The sequence below is a fragment of the Taeniopygia guttata genome, chromosome 19 (assembly GCF_048771995.1).
Source record: "Taeniopygia guttata chromosome 19, bTaeGut7.mat, whole genome shotgun sequence".
NCBI classification, from domain to species: domain Eukaryota; kingdom Metazoa; phylum Chordata; class Aves; order Passeriformes; family Estrildidae; genus Taeniopygia; species Taeniopygia guttata.
Window position 1 is genome coordinate 4,285,939 of NC_133044.1, and position 26,158 is coordinate 4,312,096.

General features: G+C 49.0%; 1 protein-coding gene across 1 annotated transcript; it reads right to left on the minus strand.

Moving 5' to 3' along the window:
• Positions 1-739: 739 nt before the first annotated feature.
• SUPT6H (SPT6 homolog, histone chaperone and transcription elongation factor) lies at positions 740-26,158 on the minus strand. Its single transcript, XM_032751835.3, has 37 exons — positions 25,914-26,158; positions 20,939-21,070; positions 20,346-20,498; positions 20,112-20,182; positions 19,397-19,592; positions 18,625-18,709; positions 17,946-18,219; positions 16,689-16,790; positions 16,329-16,442; positions 15,753-15,842; positions 15,145-15,287; positions 14,750-14,901; positions 14,173-14,271; positions 13,885-14,014; positions 13,632-13,782; positions 13,117-13,271; positions 12,452-12,647; positions 12,095-12,234; positions 11,899-12,016; positions 11,728-11,804; positions 11,464-11,599; positions 10,928-11,065; positions 10,458-10,625; positions 9,685-9,812; positions 8,480-8,687; positions 7,907-8,054; positions 7,522-7,664; positions 6,639-6,779; positions 5,378-5,573; positions 5,011-5,249; positions 4,689-4,802; positions 4,452-4,576; positions 3,896-4,008; positions 3,453-3,530; positions 3,198-3,364; positions 1,851-2,032; positions 740-1,762 (listed from the first exon to the last, which is right to left on the minus strand). The coding sequence occupies exons 2-37, from the start codon at positions 21,045-21,047 to the stop codon at positions 1,576-1,578; spliced, it is 5,166 nt and encodes a 1,721-aa protein (XP_032607726.1). The 5' UTR covers positions 21,048-21,070; positions 25,914-26,158; the 3' UTR covers positions 740-1,575.

Here is a 26,158-nt window from a genome sequence, read left to right on the forward strand (position 1 = left end):
TCAAATTCCTATCGAACAGTCTCACGATATAAGAAAATAGCGCCAGGTTCATCCACCTGCGACCTCGGAGCTGTGGGCCCCGGCCCACGGTTGTCCCCACTGGCCTGGGTGGCTCTGGGAGGAACAGGACCCTGCCAGCCCCTCAGCACTGCAGAGGGGATGGCATTGAAGCCAGGACCTGCACTTCTCTGTGCAAAGAGCTTTGCTTTGTCTCCCGGGTCGCTGCCATTCTTCAGGAGCATTTACATGCAAAGAAGAGCTTTGTTTCCAAAGATCTGCTGTTCCTGCTCATTTCCTAGCAAAGGAGGCTGACCGGGAGCACTGGGAAGGAACAAAGACTCTGCTTCCATAGAAAATCCCTACTAACAAAGCAGGAGAGGGGAGAGTGTGTGCAGCAGGAACTTTCCCTCTCAGAAACATCTCTCCCATCACGGGCAATTCCTCAGGAGCAGCACACTGGGCTGCTTCTTTATCCACTTTATCCCTCTCCCAGTGTCTCCTCCTATCCCACAGCCACAGGAAGATGCCCTCGATGTGGTGTGATGTCTCCATGTGGTGCATCCGTAACAAAACCTTATTTGTTAACAACAGAAATTGGCTTCTCTGTGGAACTTCCAGCACACAGAGGGCAACACCAAGCAACAAAGGAAGAAGGAGCATCGACTTCCACCAAGCAATTCTGCTCTGAGCAAATCCTAAGGGAAGGGCAGGGTGCAGGCAAAAAACCTCTAAGCTAGCATTCAGTAAAAACTCTATTTATTCACCCCTCTTGGTTACAGCTGGGCAGGGGAAGCAGGTACAGAGGAGGAGGCCATGCACTCCGGGCTGCTCCGTGGTGCTTTATCCCACACGTCTGCTTGGGGAAGCTGCCGCAGGCTGGCGCTTTGTTTCGCAGTCTGATTAAAAAAAAATAATCAAAACTAAATAAATATTGTTCCAAAAGAAGCCAGAGGAGAGAGCAAGCCTTTGGTACAACAGCTGCATCTCCAGCAAGACCCCGAGCTGCTGTGCTGGACCCTTCCAGACACAGCTGGGGTAGGCACAGGCTCTGCTGAGCCTGTCACACATGAAAACATGGAGCAAACAACAACAGGAACTTTGTGAGAACTCTGGCTCGTTTGTCACAACCCCCACGACTTTGCTTTGTGGTCTCGGGACGAGGGGAGGTGACAGGGTTTGGGAGAATCCAAGGCTCACTCCAGGGCTGTGCACTTTCAGCTCCATTTGCTTCCCAGTCTTTGGGGTGAAAGCAGAGCGCTGTGCACGTACAAGGACAGACTCCTTTGACCTCATGTTTGCTTTGCTAAGTTCCCAAGGTGCCTCAAAACCGGAGCCTAGAACGCAGAGGCCGATGAGTGCTCCTTTCTATGATATATTTATCTTATATATAGTATATATTTTTAAACCAGCCCTGCCAAGTCTATTCTCTCGCTCAGGTGCACATCACCAAGAGTCATTTCCCACCATCCCGCGACGTATAAAACAGGAGTTATGTGTCTAAGGGAGGTCGCTCCCATTGTTCCCTCTCCTTCCCCCTTCCTCGGAGGGGAGAGCGGAGGTGTCGGGTGTCAGGTCCTATCGATCCATCTCATCCAGGAGAGGCGTGGCGTCCCCGGCGATGGACATGGGCGTGCTCTCGATCATGGGGCTGGGAGAGGGGCGAGGGGTCAACCTCTGCTTCTGTTTCCTCCGCTCAGCCTCCTTCTCCTGCAGCCACTGCTCGGCCATCTTGCCCCAGTCGATGGCAGCGTGGCTGTTGGTCCTGCAAGGACACGGGGACAACGTGAGACGTGACAGGAAAGATTCCCCGTGGAGACAGGACATGGATACGAGCACTCAGAGCTACTCACTTTGGCTGCTGCCTCTGCCTGGAGCTGGATGATGGCTGTGCCTGGGACTGGGTGGACTGGGGCGTGGTGTTGGCCTGGAGCTGGTACTGGGGTGTGGTGATGGGCTGGCTGGGAGTAGTGTAGGAGTAGCTGGGGGTCATCAGAGGGGTGGCCACAGGCTGCTGGGCTGGAGTCGTGAACACCTGTGGGGAGCAGAGGTTGTCAGGGCACAGAGGGTGGAACAGAGGGTGGACCCTGCTAGGCTGGGGGGGTTCTGCCCTGCCCTGCTTGCCCAGGAAGGTGCCCACCCACACTCCGCAAACCCCCAGCCCTGCTGAGCACAGCACATTTGCTTCCCTGAGAGCTGGGGCAGCACAGCCTGCCCTCCTTGCTCAGCCCAAGGGGAGATGCTGGAGCCAAGCAAAGGCAAGGGGCACAACAGATACTTGGGGCAAGACAGCTGCAATGACATCCTGCAGTGGGCACAAAGAAGATAAATCTTCCCCTGCAGGCTGCAGAGAAGGTGCAGAAGCTCTCAGGGTGGCTCCCTCCCACATCCCAAACCAGCTGGCTTCTTGTCCCATGAAGAGCTTAGTGTCTTTGCCTCCTGGTGTTCACCTCCCTTTTTTTTCAGATGTCTTGATAATTAATACATCAGGTTATCCACAGTCTATGCCTATCCTCAGCTCAGCATTTACTGTGCCAAACTTCCTGAAAGCCTCCCAAGGTACTCTAAAGGAGGATCACACCTCCATGCAAGCCTTGTCTTGCAGCATCTCTTCTTTGGGTGCAACAGCTGGGTGTGTTTTTTGCACCCAGGCTCCTCAGTCCTTCCGCTGCTAGAACTTGCCTCCATGTCAGCTGGGAGCAGGTACACATCAAGAAAGGCTTCACCACGAGCCCAAACTGTCCAATTCCATCTTACTCCCTGCAAAGTCCCTGGGTGTTGGGTCAGGCTGAGGTGTTCCCCGCCGGTGCAGCTCAGAGATTAGCGCTGAGCTGAAAAGCCCTGCAAACTCAGCGCATACTTTCCCAGCTAATCTCCTCCACTGGCAGCTCACGTTGCCAATTCAGGGGCACAATCAGAAGGTTGTGTGCCCTCACTGCTGGATCCCCCCTCTCCACCCTGCCACATTCCTTGGGGGCCAGACCAGTTGGCTCCTTGCTCCAACTCCCCCCGGAGCAGGGCTGTGTTACGTGCCTCGTTTCTCCAGTCACGGGAGGCAAAAGCAAACCTGGCTCAAGAATCCAGCCTGTGCAGCACCACAGGGACAAAACCAGGACTTGTGGACCCCAGGCAATGGGATTTCTTAGGCTCCCAGTGGTTTCTAGCAGCAAGAAGCCAGCAGAAATTTAAGTGACACTTACGTGGTACGCGCTGCTGCCGCCTCCGCTGCCTCCGTAGCCGTACTGGCTGGAGCCCCACTGTGCTGGGGTGGCATTTGGGTTCTGTCCCTGGCCTGTCACAGCAGCAATGGCACTGAACATCTGGGAGGTCATGTTCTGTGGCAGAGCGTTCACTGCACGTGTCAGGTCTGCAAGGGAGACACACTGCATTAGGAAAAGTGGAGCCTGGAGGAGCAGCTGACATCCCAATTCCAGCTGGGAATGGCTGGCACTGACCTGCCAGGTTGATGTTAGCTGGAGTAGCATTAATGGAGGCTGGAGTCCTGGTCCGACTGCTGCTGCTGGGGGTAATACCTGTGTAAAACACCAACCAAGAGGTACATTAATTCTCCTGGAAGAGCAGCCATTGGTCTGAAACTCAGGATTTGAAAAAAAATGGAGTCAAAAGTTGTTCCGGCACGATGGGAATGGTGTGTGTGCTAGACTGTATGGTCCAGACTTTGCTGCACAGCCCACTTGATGAAGGTTAACTCTCAGGAGAGCTCTCAGTGGGCTGGTGCATGGAGCCAAACATTTCAAGCATTGCTGGGAAACTTCCCACACATAGCAAAATCCTAGGACACATTTTCGGGATGAAGAAGATGGAACTGTCCTTTAATAACTGTCCCTGATATTGTGATTAACAAACAGCTGAGGCATTGAAGTTTTAGGCTGCTCACCTGGAACAGGGTCCTGATAATGATCCTTAAACCATCGGAAAAGTCCGTTCACAGTAGGGAAGACTTGGCCCCGGTAGCGGAATCCCTCTGGTGTCACTGTCACATACTCTATCCTGGGAGAGCAGGGACAGCACGAGACATCACAGGCTGTTTCAGCCACTCACTGACAGGTCACACTGAGAACAGGCATGGACTAAAACCACAGGCAATGGCTGTGCTGATAATGAACAGACAGACCACCCAAGGCACTTTACCTTCAAACAATTGCTTCAAACTACCCCACCTTTCCATGAAAAATCCATCATTCTCTGCCTACACTCCCACAACACAGGGCAATGCTGCTCGTGGCAGACAGATAGTTAAGAAATGTGGGAGTCTCCTGGGTGAGATTTACTGCTAGAATTGGGTCCTCCACTGTCAGGAGGCCAAATTGTGGCAAAGAGGAGGCATGATTTACAGGGATTCTGACAGAGCTGGAAGAAAAACTGGCAGCAGACAGCTGAGGTTTGGTATTGGCAGTACTCAGCGCAGATGCTGGGCTTGCCTCTCCATTTACCTTGGTTTGCCTCGAGGCTGATATCCCAAGAGGAATTTACCAGGTAGGTCTTTACAGGCACTAATAAAGTATGGAATAAATGTTGGCTTCTCTTTCTTGGTCTTTATCAGCAGCTCTTCCAGCTTCTAATTAGAAAGAGAAAGAAAATGAATGCTCCAGGGGAGCCCACATTTTCAGCAGCACACCGAGCCCATGGATATCTTCCTAAGAAGTGACCACATCCTGGGAATTTCTCACCTTCTTGTCTCCACCATTGCAGTCCTGATAGTATTTGTGGTTCAATAGGTCTCTGGCAAAAGAAGCCATTGGCTGGACATAACGAGCAACAATTTCATCCAGGTCTTCAAACTCCTTTGAACAAACACATTTAAAGAGGTATTTAGGGGGTATTTGGTCATACACTCTGCATAGCAAGGCTTAAGGGAAAAAAGAAAGAGACAAGTATTGTCTATTGAAAGTTACTCTCCAAGAGTGTGAAAGCAGCTACAAGGACAGAAGGGCTGTGTCAACCTGTAAAATAAGTCTTTCCCCTTCCCAGGTGTGCTTTGCAGGGCTTTACCTCTGTGTTAATCCAGAGCATGGAGCCCAGGCTGAAGGCATTCTCCTTGCCCTCCTCCCTGACATCCACATGCTGGTAAATGCCATCGTTGACCTTCCAGGTGACAGTCAGATGGTTCTCCCCTTTGCTGCTCGGCCGAATAATCACATCCCCTTGGTCCATGGTCTCCATCATCTTCTCTGCTTGCTTGAAGCTGATGTTGTGGAATGATGGGTGAGCAATTACCCTCTTGATGTACGCTGGGGGACAAAGGGAACGTTCAGCCTTCCAAGAGGAACTGCTTTAATGCAATCTAATTGTTCTGATGGTCCTGAAGCAGCCTGGGAAGGCTGGAATTACAAGGGAGAGAGAAATTAAGAGAACTCACTTGTCCTCTGCTGCTTTCTTTTCATGTCTTCCTCCTGTTTGTGATCTGCTGCCTCAGAGTCGAAGTCGTAGTAGGTGTCTTTGGGCAGTTTCCACTCGTTGTTCTTGTCCATCAGGTCTGAGGTCCTGCAGGTCAGGTCTGCGCTGAATTTCTCAATGTCAATCTTCATGATGCGGCAGTGGACGGTCATTCCCACCTGCAGAGGAGGTGCAGGCCAAGGTGAGCAGCAGGTTTGCTGATACACCAGAATCCCTGTGCTACAGAACAATCCACGTGGGATCCTGCTGGAGGTACAAATCACCTCTGCTACTTCAGACTGATACAACCTTTAAAAGTGATCTTTCTACACAAACTGAAAGTCAACCGATCCCAAAAGTGACCAGAATCAAAAGAGATTAAGGGAAAAATGGGCAGTTCTCCAGCACCTCTATTACCTATTACCCACACCACACGGAAAAGTGCACATCTGGAGGGTGAGGACAATCACCTTTTCTATTTCAAATATCGTTCACAGTGGGAGCAGCAAAACTGGACTTCAAGATGTGCAAGAAAGCAGTTAAGTGTGTTAAGAAGCAGACACCCAAAGGACTGCTCTAATAAAATGTGAGGCAGAAAATCCCCCCACAAAAACAGCAATGTCTTAGTTCAGTTAACCATGATGAAGTTAATTAATAACACTTTAAAGAAATGCTGAGATCTCTGAGCTTACAGGGTTATCCATCCCCTGCATGGCCTGCTGGGGACCCCAAAAGACAGGAAAGATGTTAAACCACTATTTCAGTATGTGATAAAAAGGTGTTATTCCACTTCTTTAAGAACCCCAATCCTGAGCAGGGAGTAACAACTATGACCTCCACAAATTAATGGAGAGGGAAGAAAAAGCTTTAAGAGGAAAATGACCCTAGCCTGTCCAAAAAGAGTTCTGTGAACTCTTTAGAAAGCCAGAAACAAAGGGCAGCTCTGCATTAGAATGCCTTCTGGTCTCCTAAACCCAGACTCCAGCCAGACGACAATAAATCCTCCTACAGCACAACGTGTTAACTGATTAACAGGGTCCCACCAGCTGCCAAGGGAGATTTGCACTGTGGGACAAGGACACTAACCAGAGCCTGAACTTCCTGATGATTTTAAGTCCTTACATGAAAATAAGGTCGGAAAAGTCATTTAAGAACAGTGTCATTAACCAAACTCTGATTCTTTGGTATTGGCTCCAGGTTCTTCCAGCTCTTGCTGGGAGTGTGAAAATCCACTGCTTTCATACCTTCACCCTTTCTTCTGGCCTCTTGACCACCTTGTCACTAAGAAATTTTGTTGGGATGAAGCCAGCAACGCCATTATCCAGACGTGTCTTCACTCCAATGGCCTGACCTGGGCAGGAACCGCTGTCAAAATGGTTCCAAACCTTGAGCAAGGCAAAAGTAAATTAATCATTCAGCATGGAAACAAAATAGCTCCAGCAGTTCAAACTCAAAACAACTCCAAAAGCTGCGTCAGCAAAGTGGTGCAGGCAGAAGAGACTTGTGGAAGGGCAGGGGACAGAAGACTTCAACAAGTGCTACCCAGTAATACCATCTTCCTCCTAGAGTTCTGCTCAGCTTATGGGACATTGCAACCATGAAGGTCAGAACGTTTTTAGACCCTGAACACCAGACTGTAGCCAGGGCTGGTCTCTAATGAACACTATAGGGGTTTAAAGTCATGGATTACCCAGGCTGGAATTCACAGTGTTTAGAAAGGACCTAAAGTACAGCTGCATTAAGCAGCAGGTGGTCCAGATAAGTTCTTAAAATTGAGAAGGTGGCAGAGCCTTCTGTTCTCAGTGTCACAGGCAATTTCTCTGCACAAAACACAATCCCAGACCACAAAAAAGAACGCTTTATGTATCTGCAAAGATCTGGTCAGCTTAGCTCCAGGTCCATTTCACTCTAAAAGCCATAATGTAGCTATAAAAGACCTGTCAAATCTATACTGAAGCAATTAGTCAGAAGTGCAACAGATTTTATTTACAGCCAAAGGCCACATCAAATTGGGATCCTGGGGCACTGCGGACACAATCTTGGCTCTGATTCCTTGTCTCCCAAGAACCCTACACAACACTCCTGCTGATAGCAGGCCCCTGACAAAAGCAGGAGAAGCAGCCCCACCTCACTGAGCTCTGGGAAGTTGTCCTGCTGGCAGAAAGGGCACTGCCAAAGGCCAGTTTCATCATTCCGTATTGCCTGGTCGTAGCTCTCTCCCTGTGGGCGCCTGTGGGCAATCCCAGTCACATTGCAGATGATCATTTTACCTGTGGGGTGATGGGAGAAGGGAAGGAAAGAATGAACAACTGCAGAGTTAGGCAGTTCCCTCCATCTAAGGTCGTTATTCATGCATGAAGGTGTTAGGAGTCACCCAAGTACTTGAAAAGCTGCTTCACACCCCACCACAACACTGTCCCAGCATCAGCTCACTAAGATCCCTTTGCCCCACCATCACAAATTCTGTGTCAACTAAAAAGGACAGAAAGCAGGGAAATGAACAGGGATATACCTATGTAAAATGTCTCTGGAGTTTCTTTGGTCAGCATATTGAAGACCTCCTCTGTGTTGGGAGAACGGTACGGGGTTCTCAGGTCCTTGTATCTGCAGCTTAGCTCAGCTCGAATGTCATACAAAGTGATGTGCTTGTCACCATAGCCCTGTGTGGGGTTCAGAGGTTATAAAAGCATGAGCAGCAGGAAGAAGGTCAGTAGGGAATCCAGTGTAAGTTTTGGAAGAACTCAAGCAACTTCGGAAATAGCAAATTTAAAAAGGGGGAATGCAGCAGGTACCAACAAATGGTGAAACTCGGTCACAGGATGTTGAGGAGGTCAAAAGGACAAACATATTTCAGGGAGAACAGCTTAAATGGTTAATTACTGTTCCCTGCCCCAAGTGTACTTTCTGCAAGCATTTACTGCATGCCATTGTCAGACACTGACTGCTCATCGTGGCTGCTGATACATTTTATAACAGCACAGCTAATGCCCAGCTCCAGAAAAGGATAAAGCTATAAAACATAAGAATCTCAGCAGGGCAGCAGAGCTTCCCCTCTGTTTCTCAGCACCAGGAACCCCCAGTGCACCTGTCTTTCCAGTTCTTCAGCAAAGGCATCAAGATCCAGGTCTTTCAGGCGCTCAGGGTTTTCCAGGATCTCCTCCAGAGCTCCTGCAGGATTTGCATCCTCAGCTGACTCATCGTATTCCAGGGCATCCACTGCCATTTTCCTGGCCCATTCATAGGTTTCAGGATGGACCCTAGAGCCATCTAGGACTTCAATGTAGGAATCAGTGCTGAAACGAAACCAATGCTCAGATCAGGGCTCTGAGGTGTGCCTGCAGCTCAATGATCAAGCACATTGTTGAGCACCACTGCTGCCCTCCATGGAACAAAGTACTCCAAAAAGGACACTGAATTATTCATTGCTAAACCAACAGAAGCCAAGGCAAGACCTGGCAAACTCCAATCTACAGCTCCAAAGACTCAGCCAGGTATTTTGGATGCTGGGTGGATTTAATCCCTGCATACTACAGCTGTTCTATGAGCACACAGCTCTCTGCAGTTTTTCTCCTCACACAAATTCAGAGTTGCCAATGAGCTGTTTGGATGGGCTACACTTGGCCCCCAGCATCTCTGGGATTTGTATCCTGCAAGAATCAAAGGATCTAGTGGGGCTGGATCACCCAGTGTAGGGATTCAGTCAGGTGTTCTTTCTCACATTGCTTTTCAAAGGCAAAAAAACCCTGGAGAAACCACGTTTCTAGTAAGTGACCCTTTGTGCAAAGCAGTCAGTCAGGTTCAGAGACAAGGTTACAGCTGTCCTCAAAACACCTCTTGTGCAGTTACCAGTAACTTAATGCTCTATAAATTTCCTAGTATTGCTACTGGTTTAAGAGGAAGCCAAATTGCTGAGTTATTTCTCAAGTTTGAAACTTCAGAAAAATGAAATACTGTTGGAAGGACCAGGCAAAAACTAAGCTGAAGTGCCCATGGGTTACTGATGACTCCATGACAACTATTTTAGGGAACAATTGGTCTAAGTTTAGTTCCTCTTGACCACTAAGAGTCCTTTACACCAGAACAAGCCATGTAATTAATTTTATGCAGTTCACACTGCTGCTGTGCAAGTTTAGAATCAGATTAATAACCGCAATACCTGAACTTGGCCTAAAGTCAGAGGGGCCACACAGAAACTCTGGGGAACACTGACTCAGGGAAGGTCACTGTTTCACCCTGTCACCCACACTGACCCCACACCCCAGAGGACAGCAAATACAACCCAATACCCACCTATCACCCAGTGATGCTGTGTCAATTTTGATGAAGCCAGCACAGTTGATAAACACTTTGGGTCCCATGTGACACATCGTAACCAGCTGGGTCCTGTTCTCCAGACGGGTGTTGTTTTGTTTTAAGATCTGCAGAGAGAGGCAAGAATATAAACCCTGCTATGCAAACATTGATTGCCCACAGAGGTTGTGGACTTCCTATCCCTGGAATTGTTCAAGGCCAGGTGGGATGGAGCTGTGAGTAACCTGCTTCAGTGGAAGATGTCTGTGGCCGTGGCCAGGGGGTGGAATCAGATTATCTTTAAGGCCCCTTTTAACCCAAATTGTATTTGTCTGGGGAAAAAAGCAGAGGATTCACACTGCACACTGCAGTGTTTAAAGCATCTGACACACGCCCATCACAACTCTTAAGCTGTTGCTCCCTGCCAGTGTCTCAACATTGTGTGAAAGATGATGATTCCACATCATCACAGCTCCAACTCTCAGGAAAAGTATTGGCTTCTTGCCTCGTGTTTTCTACACTGTGGAGGTGTCTTGACACTCTATGACAGCACATCCATTCCTGTGGGTTTGGGAGCTGGCTGGGATTGCTGGATCTGCTGAGCTGTTTGGGTCTCTCAAGGACACAAGTCCACGTGCAGCTTCGGGGCGAGGTAAAAACACACATCAACAGAGCTGTCAGCTGCACCTGGCACAGGGACCCTGACTCACCCCTGAGCACTCACAGAGTGGGGGATGTGCAGGTTTTGTAGGCAGGCTCAGAAGCCTCCTTACCTTCAGCAGGTGGGTGCCTTTGCGTGGTCCCAGGCCACACACGTACTGCAGCAAAGCCTGGCTGTGGGGGTGAGCAATGGCCCTGTTCACATCCACCCCCACCTCGTTCACACGGTTGATGAATTCGCAGTAGAGCGCGTTCAGCAGCTCCTCCTTCACCACGTGCTCCTGGCAGAGAGAAGAGGTGTTAGCCCTGGAAAAGATGGGACTGTGCAACCCTCTGCCACGAGCCAAACACAACACACTGGTGCCCAGGAGCTGTGTTGCACCTCAGCTACCCCTGAGAACAGCCTAAAGGCTGATGAGAAAGAAACAAAAAAGAAGAAAGGAAGGTGCTGTGTAGCCTGAATATGGCACAGAACAGGCAGAACTTGCAAAAGTTTAACTTGGAAACCTCTTCTTTGAAAGCAAACCCTAACAGGCTGCTTTCTCTTGCAGAGAAGGATCTTTCTTGCCCAAGGAGAATTTACCTGCAGAGGGTGGAGTTTCAGGCAGAGAATATCCTCATCAGAGCTGCAGACCTGGGCAAACTCTATGAGGGGGTCCTGGATGCGGCGAGCGAGGGACACGGCCTGACGCAGCAGAGGGGGGTAATCCCGGAATTCATTCTGCAACAGGACACAGAGTCAGGGAAAACCCTCGTGGTCTTTTCACACTTTGTACCACAAGCAGCAAAGACACATCAGACAGGGACTGAAGCACAGAAGCACTTGGTGCTCAGGGCGAAGAAAGCTGAGGTCAAAGGCTCCCAGGAGCTCTTATGCAATTAGTAATGGAACAATCTCACTCATTTCCAGCTACATCAATATCCACTTTGTGCATCTGCTGGTGCTGATCTTCGGGGAAGCCTAAGATGTTTTGCCTTGATCCAAAGATCAGTACGTGACTGTCCAGATGGATCATATGAGACAGAGGATGATGCAAGGCCAGCACAACAAATGGAGGATGACACAGCACGAATGAGCAACAGACTTAGGAGAGACTAAGGGAGCAGCAGAAGGTTCACCTCAGACTTCTTGCTGTTCATGTAGAGGATGGCCAGTTCATTGTCCACCAGCTCCACTCCAATAGAGGACAGCTGCTGACCTTGGTCCAGCTCATGAACAATTCTCTTTACATCCTCCATCAGCATCTGAGCATCCCTAGGGAGAGACAGCCAAGGGGACTGAGGGGAGAGCACAGAGCTGGGTCCTGGAAACAGTGAAATGTAGACAGGCACAAGGAAAGGACTGCAAAGAGACTGGCAAGTGGAAGCAGCACAAAGACTGACCTGTTCTCGCCTGCAATTGTCACCACATGAGGCTTCTTGTTTAGGAGGAATTTTTTCAATGTTTCAATATCCTGGGCCTGGAAAGGAAAGTAGAAAATGTGAGTAGAAAAGCTAGAGTTTCTGTTCTGAGCTACCTGCATCCATCTCAGTGACAGCTGCACCAAGGCTCACCTTCTTTTCCCTCTCCTCCTCACGCCAGGCATTCCTTCTCTTTGTGAAATGTGGTAGTCGGAGGAAATCTGTCACCTCACCCTCTCCATTAACGAGGGCACAAAACACAGGGTGGTCCCTGTCAAATGGAGAGCACTCAGACATGGAGGACTGGTAAAGCTGGATGTGCATCCAGACACCATTCCCTCCCTCCTACCTGGCTGATGAAAAGGCAATGCCCAGCACCCGGATCCCCTTCCCTTGGTTCTCATCCATGAAATCATCGTCTTCCTCCACCTGCTGATCTGGCCTGTACGGAGCAACCTTCAGCCAGTTGTAAAGTTTGCGGCTGCAAGCCTGGGAGAGCAGAGAAAGGACAAAGAGGAGTGAGAAAATCCACTGCAGGAGCCTGGCATAACCCTTCTCTGGAGAGGAAGTGGAACCTGATTCAATCCCTGCCTCCCCCTCCTCCCCAAGAACTTGTGTATGAGCTGTCAGCAGCCACCCCCAGAATGCTGCAGGGCCACCAGTGTTTGCAAACCCAGCTCTGCCTCAAACCTGTGCCTCATCTAACCTTGAGGACATACTCCTTGGCCTCCACTAAGAGCTTGTTCTTCAGTTCTTTGGCCATCTGCACGTAGAGGAACTGGTTGAGGGAGCGCTCGATGGCCATGGTGCGCTGCCGATTCCACTCCTGCACCTGGTGACTGAACTCGTCCCGGTAATAGAACTGCTTGATTTCCTCAAAGTACGTCTGGTCACTGCCATAACTGCAAGAAAGGAGAAGGGGAGATACAGAAAGGCTCCAGACACCTGCATGGACCCATCACTGGCAGATTCCTGCACGTCTCAGATTCAGGTAGCTGCTTGGAAAAATTAGGGAGAATCCCATCCAACGCTGCTTTAGCTGCTGAAGTGATGCTGTAGACAGATCACAGCCAGACTACACAGTGTGGCCACTCAGATGTGCAGGGAAGGAGCTAAGCTGGTTGGGAAACAGCACCATCTTCTGCAAAAATCCCAAGGTTTCACAGTTTGCTTTCAAGCGAGTAAGATGTCTGCTAAAGTTCTCAGCAAGATGATGAAAAAAGCAAGACCCTGAGAGGTTGCTTGACTTTGAGGTGCAAGAAACTACCAGGCCATGACTTTCAGAAGTAGTATGAGTTACAGAGGTGCTTAAAGAGCACTGCATGAATGAGCCCTGCCAAGTCAGGGATGGCACAGCCAGTGGGAACTCACCCCTCCACTCCTTTCATGTCAATGCTGATATCTATGGTGAGCAGTGCCTCGTCCTCTGCCAGGCTCATTTTCAGGAACTGGTCATCCCTCAGCTCCTTCACAGGCTTGTTCTTCATGTATTTAAAGGAATAGGCATAATGGGCTTCATCAATATCCTGGGAAAGAGGAGAGACAGTCAGCATGCACACAGGGTATTCATGAAGAAAGATCCTTCTGTATGCCACAGCAGACAATGGTTTTTATTCAATATCCCCTCAGCCCTATGCCTGCCAGTCTGCATTTCCTTCCCCAGCAGGGCACAGTGGAATTGCTTTCCAGTCCCAGAGAAACACAGACTGTTTCCATAATTAAAGGCAACATCTCATCTGGTAAAATGCTGAGACTAACAATGCAGCACACTGCTGAGCTGGGCTCTGCAGCAGTCCAGCTCACTGCTGCTCTGAGATTTATTCAGAATTGCCACTGACATGGGAGAACAAGCATTTATATGCTTGGGTCAGAGCTCCCTTCCTTACCTTCTTCCCCTTTTTGGTTGGTGAAATGTTGATTTTAGCTCGTTCTTGGAAAGTCTGTCTCAGGACCTGTCTGACCAAGGGCTCCCTGGCGATCTGCAAAGCCACCATGTACCGAGCTCCTTCCAGCACTGCTTCTGGGCTTGGGAATTGACTGCAGGCAAAAAGGCAATGTGAAGGCTTAGAACAATGTCCCCAGATCCCCTCACTTGTGTTACATCCACAGTAACTCCACAAAGACCCCCCCCATACTGACCTACACACATAATCCTTGGCCAGCTCCAGGGGCTCTGCAGGGAACTGCTCTGTCTCGTGACGCTGGTAACTATCTCGGAGATTCTCTCCAAATTGCTCAGGTGTCAGACCAAATTTCTTAGCCAAGCCATCTGGTAAAAGAAAAAAACCAAAACACCGATGAGGATACAGGTATTGTAGCTAATAGTGAGCAAAACTACCAGTTTTCCTTCCACAGGTGAGTCACAGCACCCTGCAGAGCATGTGGGCCAGGCCACTGCACGTTCAGCAGGACAGAGCAGAGCCTTACCCAGCCCAGCTGCCTGGCAGATGGTGTACATATCCCTTCGGGAAGCCTGCTTCAGCTCAGGCCCCTTCTGCTCATCATCCTCCGCATCCTCCCCTTCACCTGTAGGAAAGATACATTAGAGAGGCATCCAGACAGCTGGAGTGTGTCAGAAGCACAATAAAGAGATTAAACACAACCTATGCTGTGCAACAGAGCCCCTAAATCCCACAAAGCTAACAGTGGCCTGAAAATTATTCAGGATTGGAAAAAGACCCTGGAAACACCATCTTCAGTGCCATTCTTGCAGTTTTAATAGGAGTTATCTCTGGGTTGCACATCAGAATATACATCAAGCTTGCTAATGCCACCCCTGACACAAGGTGTGGCATTCATATTCCACTGGAAAGCACCTTGTGTGGCAAACCTTAAACAATTTCAAAGGTCTCTGAAAGACCTGGAACTAACTTGAGCTAGAATGACCAGCAGAGATGCATCGTGCAAACACACGGATTTTTCACCAAACTTTCTTCCTATTCTTTCAAACCAGGATTTTCAAGCAGCCCACAAGGAGAAAACTACCAAATGTGAGGAGACAAACCTTCCTCTTCTTCACCATCCTCCCGGATACGCTTTTGCTTTTTGCGAGCAGCCTTGGCAGCATTCTGCATCTTGGGGATGTCTCTGCCATAGTACAGCAGGAAGTGATTGTACACGTCCTTCAGCTCATCCATGGACTGCACGTCCTTCAGCCTACAGAAAGCCAGCATGTTACACCCTGCCTGCAGCTAGCTCATGCTCACAACACTCAAGGAACCTGCTCTGACTCAGGTCAGGAAGAGGAGCCCTTGGATTCATCTCTCAAAAGAATTTAAAGTATTTCTCATTATTGGCTTTGTGGGTGCTCTGCAGTGGCCAGAGTGCCTGTGCTGTTCGGGCAAGTCAATGGACATTTTAAGTAATTTTGGAATGAATACAGAAGTCCTGGCACCCTACCTCTCCATGTCAGTAGTATCCAGAGCCCTTATTCCATCAGCCAAGGGCTTGTCTGGGTCAGCAGAGATTTGCTCATACTGGTAGGCCTGCATCTTCTCAAACAGGCGAGTCAGGTTCTGCTTGCGGATCTTCAGCTGGGTCCACTGACACAAGAACAAAAGAATTCCAGTGAAACACCCCATTGTAGTGTGTTATCTGTCTCCTACCTTCCCAAACAGGGACTTCCAGGATTTTGGGATATTTGTCATATAAAAATGATCATTAAAATCTTCATCCACAGCCAAAGCCAAATGTGATGTGTGGCAGGTCTTATTTCAGAGATGTATTATAATAACCATAAAACCCCAAAATTCAGGTTTGGATCTGATAGCAGAGAAGCAACCCGCACTTGCTGGCAGGAAATGTCACTACACAGAAGGAACTTAGTGAAGAGGAAGGATTTTTTGGAATCCTATTTTGTCAGATATCCCTTTACCACCATACGTCAGCAAAAAAGCAAAAAGACATGGGTAAAAGCCCCAGACATGGCCAAAACAAACTGCTGAAAGAATCAGGCTAGGTAGGAGGAAAATGTTGGTGGGAGAACCAGCAATGAAAATATTCCTCACCTTCTCATCCCACTGCCAGACCCTCCACAGGTCGTTGATGTGCAGCTCTGGCTCCACATACTCCTTTCTGTAGAAGGCGATGAACGGGACCTGGGTCAGAAATGAGACTCATCACCCCTATGGAGGGGACTGGGCTGTTCCTGGCAGCCAGGAGCCCAGACACAGCTCCTGTTCCATGTGGGACAACAAACTAATGAGGCAGCTCTTACTTCACACCAAAGAATACACCACATAGGCCAAAAAACTTCTACAACATCAGGCAACACCTTGGAGAACAGACTGGAAGGTCTGAACAAGGCTCAAGAGAAATTCCCCCACCTCATTCAGCCTCAATTTGTCCACAATCAGGGAAAGACAATGACAGCAGCTCTGTCAAACAGGCCTTAAAAACCTGCATTGACACAGCTCACATAAGAGGAGTTCCAGTTCCCAGTGAAGCATCATTCCATCAGAGGAGAGGCAGCCAGGGATGGTATCTCAGCCCCTTCTATGAGCCCCAAATGTTTCCAGCAGCCCTGCTAATTCTGTCACAAAAAGGAGACAGACCTTGGTAATGAAGAAAAATTTGCAAATTACCTCAAAATGCTGATTTCTCATAAAATTCAGGGCTTCTTTAATCTTCTGGATGGTGCTGGGCCCCTTGCGGCTGAAGCTGCTGGCTTGTCCACGGTCAAGGTAGTCAGAACTTTCCTGAAAAGGAGAAACACATTGTGTTCACTCTTCCTGAGCTGAACCCCTAAAATAGCAGCCCCAGGTTAAGGTTGAGAAATCTTTGTTCTTTCAATTTCTTTGTGTTCCTTTTTGCTCTGTTTTGTGGATGTAAAAATGAAGACACACATGTCAAATGACCTGCTCAAAGCCAGAAATGAAGGTGGTACTGGGCACCACATTCCTATCAGCAGACCCTGGAAAAAGTCCCCAGGCACAGTCCTTTACCTGCAAGGAGATGGTGGGTGTTGCAAATGCATTCCTATAAATCCAGTCAGCTTCTTCCTCCAGCTCATCATCTTCAGCACTCTTCACTGGGATGGTTCTCAGCTGGGAAGAGACAACACCATCAGCACAGGCACATGCAACACCAGGGCTTGCACTGCCATGTTTCCAAGAAGCCTGGAAATTATTGTTTTGAGCTACAGGTTACCTCTGAGGACCCCCACCTACGGGGTGCCAAGGATATCACTTCAATGTCTGCACCTTCTGAGCACACAGGAAACTGCATCAGCTTTACACTAGATAAAGGCAGCTACAATCCTGTCAAAGGCTTGTGGAAAGGCCTGCAATGGTGCAAAGTCTGCTGTGAAAATCAAGTGAGGATATCTCCACTTCCCACCAGACTCCCAAATTTTCTGCAGTTACATCCTCTGCTCCAATCTATCTGTGCCTTGTTACCACTTTTGTTGCTGCAGCCACGGAGTAACAAAAAATAAAAGTCTCTCTGGGCAGCTATTCTCAGCAACTTCTCTTTCAGAGGACAATATGTGTGAACAGGCCACCTACAGCCACAAGACATCACAGACAGCATTTCCTTCTGTGGCACAGACTGGCAGGGGGAAAAAAAGGTCCTTTGGAAAACTGGCAGCTTCACACATGCCATTTCACAGAGAAGGGTAATAAACCTCTGCATGGAATTACAGTAACATACACTACAGTGATGAATTTTTTCAGTGAAAATCTGAATATAGTGTAAAATTAAGACAAAAATAAAGAGACACAGAAGGATTCCCCGCAGCACAAACAGCACTTTGTATTGAGAGCAGTCTAAGTCTCATCACCTTGAGTAAAGTTGGTTACAGCAGTTATGTGCTGGCTGGCATACAGGTAAACTAGAAACCTCCCCATGTCTCCTCTAGCACTGCATCTTGCTCTCCATATATCCAGCCCAAGGGATTCCTACCATCATCCAGCACAAAGCCATCTCAGCAGAGCCCAAGCCCTGCACTTCAGCAGTGCAACACTGGCACCATGTGGCCACAGGGAAGCTGTGACTGGAGCTAAACCCAAATTCACATGGGTACAACAGCTCCCATGTCACTGATATGTCTGAATGCACTTTTAGCCTGTACATTTGACAGGTAAGGTCATGAAAGAGGGAAAAAACATTCCAAAATCCATCCAGCAGCTTGCCAGCCTGCAGCTCCCAGGCCTGGGAGCCAAAATGCTTTCTGCCCGCAGAGCTGCAGCCTCTTGCCTCACCTGGAACCTCTCAGGCATGTCTGTCATGCGGATCTCGTTGTCCTGGTCTGTGAGGTGGCTGCTCTCCAGCTCACTGGGCTCGTACATCTCGAAGATGCTGCGGCGGCTGACGCGTTTCTTGGTGGTCTTTTTGGGCCGCACGCGCGTCTCCCCTTCGGTCTCCTCATCCTCGTACTCGTACTCCTCCTCCATCTCCTCATCGTACTCGTTGTACTTCTCAAACTCATCGTAGTCAAAGTCCACACCAAAGATTTCCTGGGCTTCCTGCAAAGCACTGGAAAGTAAAAAAAAAAAAAAAACCAACGTATTTTTCAGCCCCACAGTGCAGTTCACAGAACATTTTTACAGCCACACAGAGGAGGCCAGGCCCTGTCAAACCCTTAGTTTTTCACCCAGGCTAAAAAATCATGGACAACTCTGAGCTTTACTGCAAATATTTCTCTTAAGGGCCTGGTTTTGGTATCCCTTCAAAAAAATCCAGGGGAAAAAAGAAAAAAAGGAAAGAGTCACACATTTCAGAAATCACACATTAAAAGCTCTATGTCTAAATTTACCAGGTTACTTCTGGGAAAAAGACCAGCAGTACCCAACCACAAGCTGAATCACTCTGCAGTCGTAAGATCCAAATAAGCTGAGCACTATTTTCAAGGCTCCAGGCCAATTTCCAATCAATACTTACGCATCTGTGTATCCTGGAAGCTTCTTTCTCCATTTTGGCTTCTTCAGAGGTTGTCCATCATCATCCACAATGAAGTCATCAATGTCTGGATATTGAGAAACAATTCAGTGGTTAGGGAACTCAGATCTAGAACTGGTACCTCTGACAAAGCTCAGACAGTGCAACTATGAGCCTCCACCACAGACTTAGGCTGCTGCTGCCTGTCAGGCTGCCCAGCTCCCCACAGCATCTCCTACACCAATCTCACACAGTCCAGGAGCCTGAACCACAGTAACAAGCTGGAACAACCTTCCAGACAAACTTCCAGGCAAAGCCATCTTAGTTGCAGCTCAGTGCACTGAAAATACAGTCAGGAAAGGTTTGGCTGCTTTGGAGAGTCAAAAGAGTTCTTGAAGCTTTTTTGGTAAGGTAGCAGCAGTGAAAGGCTGATACTGAAGAGGGGTAGGGCAGGCATGCACTGTGCTACAAGGTACTAAATATTGCCTTGAGTGCTCTCCTCTGAAGCATTTTCATTTTTGAGGCAGCTTAGGGGAGGTGTTCAAGACATCAGCACACATAAAGTGCTCTTGCACAAAGTGGTTCAGACAGACAAACTAAACCTGTCACCCAGAAATGTTTAATTCTAAGGACTGTACTAATCAGAACAATTAAGAGCTTCACCATGACAGGGTCACAGACTTTTGGATACTTCTAGTTCAGAGAAAATCTGAACTTTGTTCCTGTGCTTTAATCCTAAGGCAGACACTGGATGTAACGGACCATCCACACTCACCAGATTCATCTTCCTCCTCCTCCTCTTCCTCTTCCTGTGGAGCAACAGGAGCTTCCACAGCTTCCCCTCCTTCCTCGCCTTCACCATCCTGAAAGATTTCTTCAGCAATGGCTTCCTTCTCATGTTCTTCCTTTCCATAATCTTCTGCTTCATCGTCCTCATCATCAGACATTTTTCGCACACGCCTGAATTTTTGCTGCAAGGACAATTCCTTGTTAGTTCTCACAACCCCTGGCTCAGCACTGCACTTCCTCTGCAGGCACCTGGGAGGGAGCAGGATGGAGCACACCACAGGCACACAGGGGAGAAAAGCCACCCCCCTGGGAGCTGTGTCACTTGCATGCTGTCACCATCAGGGCTGGCCTGGCTGATGTGACTCTAATGTTTCAGAAAGAGCTTTAGAGCCCTTAACAGCCTGTGCTGACCTTGAGGTTAGCACCACACAGGAATGGAAGATGAGACTGTCCTGAAGAGGTGGAAAGGGAGGAGCACAGCCAACTTTAGGCACCAGAACAAAGTGTTCTGCAAACTCTGGCAAGCCAGGTCCCAGCTGCTTGGGCAGGGATAGGTCCTGCTTCCTTCAAGCACTCAGCTCTCCCTTTCCAAGAGGGCAGGAGCTGATGGGAGGCACTGTTTGTTCATGGCAGGCTGAAGCCCACCCTCTCTGTGCTAAAACACACCACACCATTAACAGCAGCACGGGAACACAACTCACTCTTTTGACTTTGACACCCAAGTTTTCTTCAATGAGGTCGAAGTCATCATCCTCCAGGCGGTCATCAAAAGCTAAAGAAGACAGCAGAGCTAAATTACACTCTGACTTTCCTAATCTGGGAATGCACTAAACCCCAAAGGGTACAGCTTACCCAGCTCATGCAGACCAGGTCAGAGGGTTCTCTCTGCCAGCATTACAGCCTGCCCTGCTAGTAACAATCTTCACAAAACTTACTGCGCTTTCTCTTTTTGTGGCCAACATCATCCTCGGAGTCTCCAGAGTCACTGGCTTCCTCCTCCTCCTCCTCATCGTCATCATCATTAATGAATCCTTTCAGGTTCCCCTGCTCATCCTGATCATCGAGGTTCAGCTCCTCCTCTTCCTCATCTGGGATGGAGAGCAGCACGTTAGACACTTATTGGTTACCCACTGGGACCTCTGCAAGCAGCATCTTCCTCCACACCATCCACACAGAGCTTTAACTGAACACTTTACTGACACAGAACCCAGCCAGCTGCTCCTGCCAGATCCCCACTTCTTGTCTCATGCTCTCTCTGCAGAGAGAACAAGTGGAGTGGTCACACTGGGAGAATTCCTCTGCTTTTACCATTTACTATCAAACTGTGTGACTGCAAGTCCCACGAGGGTGAAGCAGTGTATTTTTTATTGCTGATTATAAATATCACTTGGAGGAAGGGAAGCACTCAAACAGCTGAGATTATTGACTACAGATGGCCCTGCTGTTATAGCACAGCTCTTGCTCCATCTGCAGAATCACAGAATGCAGACTAGAACAGCAAAGAACACAGACAATTCAGCAAACTCACCATCCTCATCTTCCTCTACAAACTTCTTGGTTACTCTGGGTACAACCTCCCCATCCTGGTTGTACTCCTCCTCTGACTCCTCTGCTTCACTCTCCACGAAGTCAGACATGGCTGCAACCTCTCACACAGCAGCTGGGGAAAGAGGAAACATCCCTGGCATCAGCTGAGCAAGCAGAACATGAGCACTTCCCCCTTCAGGTTTTGGAGAGAAGGCAGCTAAAGCAAGAAGGGTTTCAAAGGCCCTGAATCACCCAGTGTCCACCTCGCCTGGACATCCCTGTCACCAGAGATTAGGCAGCAGCCAGGAGCTGCCAGCTCCTGCCAACCCGTGTCTGGGTGAGGAGGGCAGGAGCTGTCACAGCAACACCCGCAGCTCCTGCGGCTGGAACGTGCACACAGCCAGAGCCCCCATCCCATCCACACCCTCCCGTGCGCTGGGAAGGCTCCCACTGATGCTGCACAGTGTCAGGCACACAGCCCAGCTAATTAAGATCTTAATATGATTAATCCTCACTCAGTTAATGAAGCCAGGGTGACCCTGAAAAGGGCCTCGACTGAGCCACGGTCGCTGGCTGTGAGACTGCAGAGCCCACTGAGCAAACTGCAGAGAGGGCTGGGGGTCCTGGGCTGGGGGTTTGTGGCTGCCCACAAGCCAGAGCCACAGCCAGGGTGCTCCATGCCAGGAGCCTCCATCCAGAGTTGAGGAAGCAACAAGAAAACTACAAAAACAGTGTATTTTTTATATCCGGAACCTTTTGTTTGATGCTTTTCCCAGCTGGGGTTCCTGGACACAACATAAATCAAACTTGGCACAAAGGAAAGTGTTTGCCAAGTTCTATCTCTGAGTCTTCCACTTATAGTGGTTGCAAACTCACTGATATTTTTGAAATTTTCAAAGGAAGTTTTTTTTCACCTCCCTTTTACATACACCAAAACAACTGAACCTTACAAGAGTCAGCTAAGAGGAAAATCAAATAAATTCCTCAAATGGCTGAGAGGATGAAAACGCCAGCCCAGGAAGAAGTATAGGCCTTTGGGAAGGAGCAGTACAAAAAGCAGTTCAGAGGTGTCAGATCTAAAGCCAAAACCTCCATGTTAAAATTACATCTGATGCAATTCAACACACAAACACGCAAAAACAACAGAGAAAAAAAGATGAGAAAAGAATTCCATGTGGCAGGGAAGGATACCTAAACAAACACGCTTTAAAACATTCCCATAATCATTTCCCCACTGCAAACAACCTGCTGAAGGAAATCAGTCCCATATGGGACAAGCTGATCAAGGCTTTGCCACGACACTTCTCGTGTGCAGGATTTCTTGTTCTGCCCTGAGATTCACACACATCTGCTGCACAAACACAACAACTTCAAGAAAATCAGGGACTTAGTGCTCAGTTAGAGTTAAAAGGTCCAAGGCTGATCTTGGATGATCTTTTAAGTCTTAAAATACGAGCAGCTCCGAAGGAACGTGTCATCCGTATCTCATTAAAGAAAACCCACAACAAAGATGAGGGGAAGACCTCTGCCAGATTTTAGACACGAGTGCAGAGAGCAGCTCATACTCCTTGGCTGCAGAATATGTGGCTGTGGCCAACTTCTTTTTGCAGGATGCTCCACACAAGCAGAAATCACAGCAGACCAAGGCTACTGCTCTGCATCCAGCCAGGACACGGCTGCTCTGGTTCAGTGTGGGGTCCCCATCCTCAAGAGGACCCTTTAGAAATTAAACACTTGTATTTAAGCATCCCTCTCAGGAATAACGCCTCAGAGGGCAGCACTGATGCCTGTTAAACGTGTGTTCCTGATGCACATGGCACTGATGAATCATGTGAGTACACAATACAGAAACAGGGATTATGATTACCAACCCGTGTATGAATATTCTGTCAACTTCACAGTTTCACACCAATCCTCCTGCTCCAGGTATTCACCAGGGTGTATTAACATACACAAACCTGCAGGCTCAGTGGCTTTTCCTAGAGCATTTCCAAGTCTAATAACCTCGTTTATCTCCTGCTCACGATCAATACACAAACCCACCTCGTCTTGCTCTAAAGTTTCCTGTCAATTTTACTTTTACTCCATGTCAATTCAAATTTGTCTGGACACAGGGAACAAACAGGACTTGAGAAAACCATCTTATTTAATGATCCAGCCAAGCAGGATCCACGCGAGCCAACCACCAACAAACCCAGGTGCTTTCAGCTCCAGCAAAATTCATCTCAGGACAGCAGGGATGTCACTTAGCATGGAAAAGAGAAGCAAGATATTAAACCAGATATTGATTACAGGTGCTTCTCCCACCCTCTGTGCCAGGAAGGCCTTAATTTGAAACAAAACAGGCCAGGGAAGTGGGCAGAGATGCAGAGGCAGAACCCGGTGTGGTCACACAGGAGAGACCTGAGGAGGGTTTAAAGACTCTGGACCAAGGAGTGTTGGGCCAGCCCAGCTGTTTTGATCAGGAGTGTCTGCACTTTGCTCAGCTCAAGGGCACAGTGGCACTGATCCAGAGTCCACAAGCTCCTTTTAACTGGGACCGCTGAGTCCTGATCAGGGCAGGACCAGGATGGACATCAGCTGCAGACTCTGTGGGGTGAGGCAGGGCCTTTAGAACAAGGGCTGCTTTGTGAGAACCTGGGGATTTCAGAAATCATTCACACATCCAGTGTGCAAATGGACATTTGGAATAGAAAAGTCCCTCAAGAGCTTCACCTGAGCAGGTGTGGGGCGAGGGAAAACAGAAACATCTGACACTCTCCCAGTCACAGGGATGCCACCTAAGGCACCTCAGTGGTGTTCAGAGAATAACCAAGCAGTGTCCTCAGAGCAAGATATATTTATTGTTCAGCAATCAACCTGAGGACAGCAGTGTGAATACACAAAACAACAAAGCCAGGTGCTCACCTTGGCTTTAGGACAGCGTGGGTGCAGCAAAGTCAGTCCTTGACTTCTCCCCATCCTTTGGGGAAGAAATTGCATCAATCCCACATTAACACTTGTTTTGTGGGTTTTTTTTGGGGGGAGAGAGGGCTTGGGTAGGAATGGTTCTAACCTCTGCTACTTAATGATTCAACTCACAGTCCATTTGGGATCACACAGATCCAGGGAACCACACTGCCAAAGCCACCAGGGCATGGCCACATTTCAAAGGGTCAAACCAGAGGATTCAGAAAGCTCTGTGAGAATAAGAGAGCTGGGGAACTCAACTCAAAATGCAGAGCCTAAAGAAGCCAAATCTATTAATTTTGTCAATTAAATGCTCACGAAATTAATTTTAACACAGTCCAAGTACACCCACAGGAGTCCAAGACTGACAACAAATGTCTAACTAGGAAAAACTCAAATGAACACCACTTTTTCACCCCCTGGAGCTCTGAGTTTCCCAGTTAAATCAGTATCAGTTTTCTTAAAAAAAAAAAAAAAAAAAAAAAAAGAGCAAGCCATGGTTGATCTGGAATGTGTGGATTTAACACCAACAACCAAACAATCATCTTCAGGCTGTGTCCCATCACAGAACTCAGACAAAATCACTTTGGCATCTTTTGATTTGAAGCTTATGAGCCTAACAGAAACATCCCTGTGAAGCAGTGCAAGGCACTCACACCATGAGAAACTATACTCACAGGCACCCCAACGCTGAGCTCTTCCTCACAGGCATTTCTTGGTATCCACGTGGACTTCTGATGGCTACTGGGGCCTGCCAGCCCCGACAGCAGCAATGTATCATTTTATATTTAGCTTTTACAGCTGTTTTGCAGATTTCTGAAGTCTGCATCTAAACCTGACACTCCCACCCTGCTCAGTGGGAGGAACACAGGGGGAAGTGATAACTGGGGACCAGTGATGGGGAAAGTCAAGGCAGCCACCACAGCTCAGGAACTTCCCATACCTGCTTTGTTGGTTTTAATCCTGCTGCTGGTCCCACCGCCCCCGATGCTATCAGGTGGCAGCACGTCCTGTGGCAGGGTGACACATTTAATAGCACGTTGTGTGAAAAAGCACTTCCGCCTGTTTATTTTAGCCCGGCTGCATCATAATTTCCGCTCAGAAACAGAAAACTGATGCTCCCTCCTCGTTTTCTCTGACCTGCCCATGACTTCAGGCACCTGGATCATATCTCCTGTCAGCAAGCTTCTCCCCTAAGGTGAGGACTTGAAGGCTTTGCTTGCCCAAAAACCTGCTCTGCTCCTGCCCCTGCGTGCAGCACTCCCTTTTTGGAATGGTCTAACCAGAATTGCCAGGACACAAACTGCCAACCACTTACTCAGCAGTATAAAAATGTTTTCTACTTCATTCTCTCCTCCTTTAAAGTAATTTTTAAATATCCCTCTTAAGCTACAATGGGGTGTTGAAGTAGTTTTAAAAGAAACAATTGTTGAGACACCTACTGCTCTTCCCTGAATAAGAAGAGCAAATTTTTGGGGTATTTGTTAACCTCCCTTACGCATCTCAGTTACCAGACTAGCATTCTCACCCGGTGTTATCTGCTCTCTGCAACTCCTCACAATTTACTTATTCTAAATAATTTAGGAGTAACCTTCCTTCTCCCCATCATCCTATTCAGGAAAAAAAGCAAGCACCAGAAATGACTGTGAAAGTCCACAACAACCTCATTCCCCTACGAGCACTCATCATTTGCCACCTTTCAGTCATTTATTAAACCCAAAAGGGCTTTTCAGGGAGCACCTCGCCATAGTTCGGAAAGCCGAATGCGGTGGTCTGGGAATCACACCTGCGGAGCTCCGGGACCACCGGTGCGGTGAGAAGCGAAGGTCGGACCCTTTCACCCGCTGCGAGGAGCGCATCCATCCCGATACCCGCACGGCACCGCCTCGCACCCACAGCTCTTCCCAGCGCTGCCCCGCACCTCCCGGCCCCGGGGGAGCCACCCTCGACCCCGGCCGCCGCCACCGGCCCCACCCACGGCACCCGCCGGGCCCGCACCGGGGCCCGCGGCGCGGCCCGACACCAACCTCGGGCACGTCCCTGCCGCCTTCACCGGGGCTCGGAGCCGCCGCGGCGCCGGGTCGGGCGTGACGCCCCGGCCGGGACAACCGCGGGTTCGCCCTTCCCCCGGTAAGGGACCCTCGTTCCCCGCCGCCCCGCCGGGCCCGGCGCGGCCTTAGCCGAGGGGCCGAGGGAAAATGGAGGCGGCGGCGGCGGCGAGCGCGGGGGGCGGAGCGGGCGAGCCGCGACCTCCCGGCGGGCGGAGCGGCCG